Consider the following 9,452-nt stretch of genomic DNA (forward strand, 5'->3'; position numbering starts at 1 on the left):
GAAAGACACTGGGTAAAGTAATTTGTAACATGTATTATTACAGCAAAATTACCTCAAAAATACAAAAAAGATAAAAGCTGTATTCAGCTGGTTCTGTAAATGGACATTGTGTAATAGGTTTTTTCCCTAGATGTAAACATTTGCAATCTACCAAAATATTTAATTACAGTAGCATATACTAGCATAATTAATTAGAAAAAGAAATAAAGTTAGGATCTGTTCTATTACACCAGAAATCATGATAGTCATACTGACTTCAATTAAATGGCTGTTAAAGAGTTTCATAACCTGAAAGAAAAGTTCTCAAAATAGAAACAGATGTTACGTAACACTTCATTTTATTTTGTAACAAAGCAAGTCTGAAAAAATAGTTTCTCTAAAAGGTATCTGTGATACATGTATACTGGGTATTTTTTAATAGCTGTATTTGAAATGGGACTGGCATTTTATCTAAGAATTTGCATTAATCTTAAGATAAAAAAACATAAAATAACCTTATTTATCACAATTGGATGTTTGATGGATGTTACAGAGAAAGGGAACTTTGTTCTTTTTGAGTACTATCATTTATTAGGGTGAGATTACTCAAGTGTTTCTATTCAACTTAGATTAAATAAACCCACTGGCAATTTTAGGAGACACATTAGAAGAACATAGGGAAGCCTGCATCACATACCAAGCTGCAACTGCTTATGTAAATTAGGAATGCTGTTTCTCATGCTATCAATTAATTATTTTCAAAGAACTATATGAAAAGGCCAAAAAGCAATCAACACCTCGTCCATTTTCAGCTGCAGTTAGGCAAAACAACCTGGAGTAAAACAAATACAGCTTTTTTGAAGCTTTCAAAGATAATCTAAAACACCAAAGAGATATAAGAGTTCCCAAGAATACATTAAGCAAAACCAAAATAAAACCCCCAAAAATCCAAACACCACCTCTGCAAAATCTATCTGTCTCACATCTAATGAGAGGTGAAGGGTCAGGGCAAGGGGGGATTGGACACAGTATAGTAGAGTCCTCGAGAAAAGCCCTTGATTAAAATTCATTATATATTCTAATACCTGATGGCTAGCTTGAGTCCCCCGTGCTTGGACCGTTGCCAGTCTGTCATAGTAACGAGAAATAGGGTTGTCATGCTCAATGCCTTTCTTGGCACAGCGTTGCTTATAAATCTCCACCAGGGAAATTGTCTTCAACCAAACGCATCTGTGGAGAAACTGCTACAACACGGGGGACTAGGAGTAATTTGAGAAGGGTGAGAGAGGACGGTGGCAGGGGGGTGCAGAGAGAGCAAAACAAAACAAAACAGTTAATTCTTCTCTTAGTCTTTGAGTTATGGATTAGCATGCAAGTATCAGTCCTCCAAACACGACTGTAATAATCAACTGAAGTGTATCAAGATAAATTTTTTATTACTACATTCATAACTAGTTCACAAGCTCAGTTCAAAAGGAAACAAGTATGATAGCAGAGCTTTTTTATTTTAACAGAAACACCTCAACTGTATTAGCAAAAAAAATTGAGCACCTTTATTCTTCCTACTTTTCTTTATCTGCAGAAAAGAAGGAATATTTTGCTCAGATGCAAACAGGTTTGCAGTATCTGATTACATGACACTGGCATTATGTCAATAAAAATTACTCTGAAGAACCAAACTACAAAACTCAATAGGATATTTGAAGTGATTCAGAAAAACTGGAGAGAAAAAAAAATTTGAGCACAGCTGAGGAATGGATGTTTAACTGACACTATTTGAAAATAACATAGGGAAGACAAGGAAATATTCAATAATAAGAAAACTTAAGCCACTGTGCTTTTCCTTGATGAGCAGTAAACTTGCAAAAACTCTATTTGCACTTTCACGGTGTTCAACACATGTATCATCCTACTGAGTCTTACATGCATCCCCACCTATTTCAAGAAAGACAAGACCTCTTCCATAGCTAGCTTTTCCAGTGACACTGTTTGTACTGTTTGACAGCAACCTCCAGTTATCACCAAAACTGTTCTCTCATCATTTCTCTCAGAAGATGTAATAATTAACCTCAGAGATATAGGGAAAAGTTGTTTAAATGCATTTAAATTGTTTGATGTAATTTCTTGGATCTTAAAGAAGAAAATACATTCTCCAGAAGGCAGGGGTGTTAATAAGCTATTTCTTCTGATCTACTTCCATTAACCTCTGGCAGCAGAGAAACGAATGCTCTTTAGGTTCTTTCAAATAGTATCAAACCACAGGTACAGAATTATTTCCAAAAATACTATAGTTTAAAAACATGTTACTTCACTAATCATGTTATATAGAGGATTTCTGTCTGTATCAATGGCCTTGTTTATCATATCTTTCAAGGTTTTATCTGCTGCATTTCTGTTATTTTGGTCTCAGAGTGATGCAAAATTATCTTCACGTATGTAGAGATACCATATTCACCTTTTGTCATAACAAATCCTTTGGCTTGTACATTTTGGGTTTTTTAAAGTTAGAACTCAAATACACATTTCTAGCTCTGTAAGTGCAACTTGCATCATCTGGTCACCTAAGCTCATGACAACAGATACTATTAGCCCAAAAAGAAGGACTGATAAAACTACACTTTTTAAAAATCAGATCTCAGCACTTTTAAAAAGGACAAGTGCAAGGTACAAGCTTTGTCTTAGCACCTTTTATTAAAGTTTCCCTTATTCATAACATATTTCCTGCTCACCAACCAAGGATTATTAGAACTCACTAATGCAATGTACAGAACTCTTTTATATGAAGTTAGTAAGCAATTCCTTGACCTTCTGAAATGAAAGGTATTTATATATTAGTATGAAGTAACTACACAGCTGTAAGCTGGAACTTGCCAACAGCCTTAGTATCTAGAAAACACAAAGAGTTTAGCTATTTTAAAGCATTTACATTACTATTTGAATCACAAGCAGATCAAGTATGTTGCCAGGGAAGACTCCGATATTCTCAGTTTCTCATTTCATGAATGAATTATTTATAATCGACACATGAAAAAGCCAAGATACACAAGGAAAGAGAAAGAATTAAGACTGTGTGTTCAGCCTTCATTCACTGTTTCTGTTTTGAAATGCCTAACTATGTGACCTTCTTATTACACGAGTATTTTGGCAATTTATACACACATACCGTACTGGAACCTTCCTTAACTCTCCTCATTAAGGCTCCCCTACCATTATGTTTTTTAATTCTCTAATGTTTAAGCATTGCCAGGTGGTCCTGTTGGCAAAATGCACTTTCCAAACCAAGTAACATTTTACAGGAACATAGAACTACACTCAACACAACTCCTGCATCCAATATCTAGATTACAAACGGATTTTATTTGGCAACAACTAACCAGTCAGTGTATATTCCTGAAAGTAAACATCACCATGGATATATAAAGTTACTTCAAAAATTACAAAGATATGTTCTCCTATCAGAGAATTCAGAAACTATATATAAAATTCAAAGCTCTACAAAAGAATTCTTTCTTCTTCTGTGTTATGTGGAAGAGGTAAAAGAAATTCAATATTCATATATTGCAACTTGGGGAGAAAAAGTTTTGTTCTGTCCCTCCCCAACTGCCTCTAAACGCTTTTTCTGAAATACATGTACCTATTTCCATAGCAGCAGATCCAATAAGCATGCCTCTGCCTTATATATGTTATTCACAACTGAACTTAAATGGAACATAAATGATGCATGTAAGTTCTTCTAAAAACACCCTAAATCTCATGCAATTAACTTTACTTCTTCAGAGGGGTGCTACAATACCAGAAAAGACTAATTACATAGACAGATGTGAATTTACCTTCTGAATATTCAAAAACTTCAGTATCAGTGATTAGTAGCTGTCAAAAACTTTAGCAATTATAATCTTTGAGTATACCACCTATTTAAAAATAATATAAAAATATCTCTTTTCAGTACCTGTAAAAAACAAATGTCTTTTTGTAGTTTCCTTCCTTTTCTCTAAGCAGGGGTTCAAAAGGCGAAGAAGTTGCAATACTCGCTCTTCTCTACGAGACTCTGTCAAGCAAGCATCATTCATTACCAGATACGGGTAAATCTTTCCATTATGGCCTCGGATATAGAGTCTTCTAGCTGCAGTATTATGTTTCTGAACTATCTCCACTCTGGGCATAAACCTGTCAGGAAGAAAGGGATATTAAAGCATCCGTGCTAATCTCCTCTGATACTAAATCATGATAAATAAAAAAATAAAAAACAACAAAATCAAACCAACAAAACAAAAACAACACACACCAACCAAAAAAACCCCCAAACCACCAAAGAAATAAGGCAGTGCAACTACATTAGAAGAGACAATTCTATTATCCAGCTAGCCCATTGTTCCGATTTTGCAGTCGAAAAACTCTTCTAATTGTTTGTTTTTAAGAAAACACAGTTCTTGAGCAAAATTTATCACTAGATCAGACCTTTCTCACTATTTTGAAGAACAGTGCCTCTATTGACTACAACAGAAGAAATAATCTCAACTCATATCAACAGAAAAGAAAACCAAATACACTCTTCATATAAACAGTACAGTTGTTTAGTGAGGCAATGTAAAATTATCAAAGGAGGATAAAATAAAAAATAAAGGTGTTGTGCCAAAGTATGACTCCATAATGTAATTTAAATATATGAAATATACACAATATCTACTTTTGCAGAGCAGACAGATGGAGGAGGTTTCCCTTCTCTTCTCTGTTTTTAGAGCTGCAAGTACCAAAGCATAGTTTTAGGTTACCTGGCTATCTTGATGTAGTAATGTGTTGGCTTTGGCATAAGGAATTCTCCAGGTATCTCTACTTCTGCAGTTTGAGCTGAAAAATTACTTAGAAATCGGCACTTTTCCTCTATAAGGAAGAACTTTGGAAGCTGTTTAGTTTTTGCCTCCAGAATTTTGATCCATTTCTTCAGTTTAGAGATAAGATTGTGAAGCTTCATTGACCCTGGCACACTGAAGTCAAAGTCTAAAAGAAAGAAAAATGCATATACATACACACATCCTCAGCTTTTCAAATTCTATACAGGGTATTTAACTATCAAGTGTCTGAAGTTTGCATTTTCAAAGAGATTCTTTCAGCCACATGCTCTCAAGCAAAATACTTCCCTTTAAGGAGTCCCACATACAGCGCACACAGCTATTACATAGAAAAGCATCACACTAGTCTCACATACTACAGTAAAATGGAAAGCTACTAACATCAGCAACTCACACACAAAAAAAGGAAAGCATTCTACCAAACAAGTCAAGCAGAGAAATATGGCTACCTATGAACCCTAAACATGAAAAAAAACTAGCAGGTTCAGACAAATACAGAAGAGACATAAGAATCATTAAGGAAGAGTCAGAGCATAATTGGTATCAAATCATACAACAGTAATAACACTTCAACAGTAGATGCTGGAGAAGAACAAATCATATAATTCAATAGTGCAAACCAAACACACACATAGAGCTGTACTGCCTTTAAAAGACATGCTCTGTTGAACATTTCATCTCTCTAGAAACTTTTAGTAAAGTGCTAAAATTACATAGAACTTAAACCTGTCAGAATCTGTTACCTCTTTTCTGTATAGAGCTCTAAAATACTCTCTATTACTTAGTAAATAACGAACTTCCCAAGATTTTCCTGTTTTACAGTCATGGAAACATTAGAAAAACATACTGTGAAAATTTTAAATACTATTACTGTATTTAACTGTCCATATACTGCAACCAGATGGACTGCATAGAAAGCAAGATGTAATAAACCAATCGATCAGATTAGATAAGATCATTTAGTGAAAGTAGAAAATTAAGCTTATGTTACAGTCTAGCACTATAATTTTCTGCCTGTTTCATTAAAAGAGATTTATTCATTTAAAATCAGTGGAGGCTTTTTACTTTTAAGAGGGATGAAAGAGCCTCAACTGAGGATACAATGTACAATCTGTGAGCAACGGCAGGACAAGTAGTAAAATTACTATCACTATTATTCTCCTACTCTGAGCTACAAGAAAATTCTCTTTATTCTTTCATGGCTTAGATAACAACTGCATGCCACCACAGGAAGAACAGATATGACAGCCTAAGTAAAAATGACAATATTATGCAAACAGCCTGCTTTTTTCCTTTGCAATATAACAGTATTGCAGCACGGAACCTCTCCTCTAGCCCACATGCAACTGAAGAAAGAACCTTCTCAAGGTCAATACACGGTCTTCAATACACTATGCAAATAATTCTGTAACAGAAATCACCACAATATCAATCTTTTTCTGGCCCAACACCAATGCCATCTTCTCAACACTGTTTTCACGACAGTTTCAGAACAGAGCAAATAAATAAATAAATTTTCGAATTTCCCAAAAGAGGTAAAATTAATAAACCACATACACAAATAAAATTATGGTTCAGCACTTAGGTACCACAACAACAAGAGACTAAACACAATCGGGTATCAGATAAGAAAATAAACTGCTCTCTCTGTTAACTTCACTAGTTAGGGCATCCCAAATTGTGCAAGTTAACTAACAGACTTGAATTTTTAAAAAGCATTTCTACATACCAGAGTCTAAAAGATGCCATATTTAGTTCAACATGTTACAAGTGAAAAAGTAACAGCAAGAAAGAAACAGAGAATGTTGATTCAGATTTTCTGAGATTTACAGCTAAAGCAGAACAAACAGAATCTTCATTATCGTTCAATATAACCGAAAATTAACAGAGTCTCAAAAATGAGTTTGAATCTTATTGCAGAACATACGTTTCAGTATGTTATACACACACAATATCTTCCTAAATTGACAAAAAAAAAACCCCACACCCCAAAACAAAACTATCATGACTGCTGTTCAGAGGGGAAATTAATTTGACCACATAAATATGCTACATGCATCTATCTGCAAGCATGCTAATAGTGAATTAAGTACATACCACAGCATTTGCTGCATATAAAAGTTTTTGTCCACTGCAACTAAAACCACTCAAAACTCTGATTATCCCCAAGACTTACTCCTACAAACAAGCTTAGAACATTCATTCTTTTAGCCAAATGTTCATATAATTCTATACATATACTCTTTTTCTCCAAGTTCTCTTCTTCACATGTACAGGATACTATTACCAAATAAAATAATGCAACCCAGGATTCCTTTCACTTTGTTATTCTGTTGCTTAGACAAAGTATCAGAGAACACATAACCCAACATATTTCATTGTGTAGCCACAATATACTGATACACTAAAAGCTTTCAGTGAAAGTCTTAAGATAGCCCAAAATAGAGCAAAAAATAGCACATACAAAATCCTTTCCACTTCTATAAGAAAAAAGTCTATAATGAAAAATACAGATGTTTGAAATCAGTATAACTCTGTAATATTCCCTTTTTCTACCTGGTATGGGCAGCGTATCTCTTGCAATATCACTGTAAAACACTCTTATTATAATCCCAAGCCTACCCTCTAGTGAGCAGTGGGAGTAAATCATTTGATGAAAGTGACAAAATTATGGAATCATTTATCTCCTGAATCCCTGAAGTGCAGGAAAGTATCCCTGAATTGCAACTAGTTTTTGAGCAAATGTGAATCACCAAAGTAGTAAAAATATGCATCAATATATATTCCTTACAAAAAAAAAAATCATTCAGTTCACCACAAGAATAGCTCCAGTTTGTTGAAATGCCTATTTTAGGATTTTTTTGTTGTTTTGTTTCCCAGTGGCAGATGGGAAGAACAGAAAGTTCAATTAGTCTTTTTGCTCACATCACAGAGAGCCCATCTGAGAAGAAAAATCACTTCAGCTGGAAGAAAGGGAAATGGAAGACCAGTCATTATTTGTGTACAAAGTCTCTCTGCTTTGCAGACATCTTAATCTATACAAATAGTATTTCCATTTCAAACAAATCCACTTTTTCCAGTACTTACTACTGGAGAACATCTTCTCAAGCTAACACATACTGGTCTAAAATACCTTACTGCTTATACCATCTTTTCCTGAACAGAATAGAAAGTTTACCTCCTCATCTTTAATGGAGTTATTCACAGAAGACCATGATATTTTACAGACTGCATTTCAACTGAGGAAGCTTGCTCTCCGTTCTCAATGCTGCTAAAGATTTTACAGTGTGATATATGCATTTCAAAACAAATATGTTCAAAGTCTTGAATGCCTCAAGAATTGATACCTGAAATCATCCAACTCAGCATAATGCAAGTTCTTGTCACTCTGAATGAAAGGACAAACAGGGGGCACAATCTTCCTGTCAGTGAAACAGACCTAAAAAATCCTGATGGTTCTTAACACAACTAGATAATACTTTCTGAATGAGGGCTGTACCATCACTTCTCATGAAGCAACACAAAAAAAGAATACAGTTCAGTCAGCAAAATTAGAATGCCAAACCCTCTGTCCTCTCAAAACCCTTGACCTTCAGAACATTAACATACCATCAAAAAAACACCTCCAAACAAAGACTTAACAACTAAAACCCCTTCTGCTACACTGGCAGAAAACAGTTCTAATCAGTTAATGCTTTTAGCACAAGCAATAGGTTACTTGCAAGACTTTAAAGATTATTCTGACCATGGACAAAGCCTCTTAAGAAAGTTCATGACCCAAGGATCTTCAACTAAAGTGTCAGGACATCCATCAGGTAAGATGACACTTTGGACTGAAATGTAAGCTTAGCTTTGCAGAGCAGTTCAAATCCTTTATACATATGAAAAAGACCCAAGCATTCTCCAGGAGAGAAAAGTTATCTTGCTTTTAAGTTATTATTCAGATATTTACATACTCTGTATTTTCCCAAAAGTTCTTTTTAATCTCACAAAAACTTTTGGAGAGCACCAAGAAACATGAAAAATCTCAGTGATTGTTAAGCGAAAATATGAAGTAGGACCTCTGGTTTATCAGTCAGCTCCAGAACACCAAGACTGCAAAGACGATGGTCAAATACAATGCTAACTCCAATCTCTTCATCTAGATTTTCTGGATAACACAATAACGTCCTGTTATTTAAAAAGTAGGAGGGTAGTGAAGAAAGAGCTACCAAAGTGATGCTACGCTTACTCTTAAGAAAAACAAAGAAATCCTCAAAAAAACTGAAAATCATTAACAAAGCTCTTTGCCCTCTCCCCACACTTCAGAGACACACTAGGACTTCAAGAAGCTTCCTTCTGATTACGGAGTTTCCATTCACAGTAAGTAATTAATTGTGTTTGGTGCAAAAACTCTCAAGAAAATTATCTTGCCCTTTAAGGGTATATTTGGAATTTTCCATTCACATTCAGCTTGAGTGGAGAGATGGTTGCAGAAAGAAGCCAATCCAAACTCCAAACTATCAACTGCCCACAAAAGAACAATTGAGGCAGTTTTTCTCCTCACTGCTTTCACTGCTGAGAGGGCTCTCAAAGGGAGCATTTCTCAGCATTTGCCTGTTCTTTGATGTCAAAGGTTCAGCA

General features: G+C 34.8%; 1 protein-coding gene across 1 annotated transcript in view; it reads right to left on the minus strand.

Annotated features, from left to right (window-relative positions):
* Nucleotides 1–9,452, minus strand: part of TRRAP (transformation/transcription domain-associated protein) — a 98,302-nt gene that overhangs the window by 4,785 nt on the left and 84,065 nt on the right. Inside the window, 4 exon segments of the mRNA XM_009701591.1 lie at nucleotides 1,065–1,188; nucleotides 1,190–1,238; nucleotides 3,929–4,146; nucleotides 4,752–4,977. Coding sequence (XP_009699893.1) covers nucleotides 1,065–1,188; nucleotides 1,190–1,238; nucleotides 3,929–4,146; nucleotides 4,752–4,977 — 617 coding nt within the window.

This window comes from Cariama cristata, unplaced genomic scaffold, assembly GCF_000690535.1.
Source record: "Cariama cristata isolate BGI_N322 unplaced genomic scaffold, ASM69053v1 scaffold8116, whole genome shotgun sequence".
In the NCBI taxonomy this organism is placed as follows: domain Eukaryota; kingdom Metazoa; phylum Chordata; class Aves; order Cariamiformes; family Cariamidae; genus Cariama; species Cariama cristata.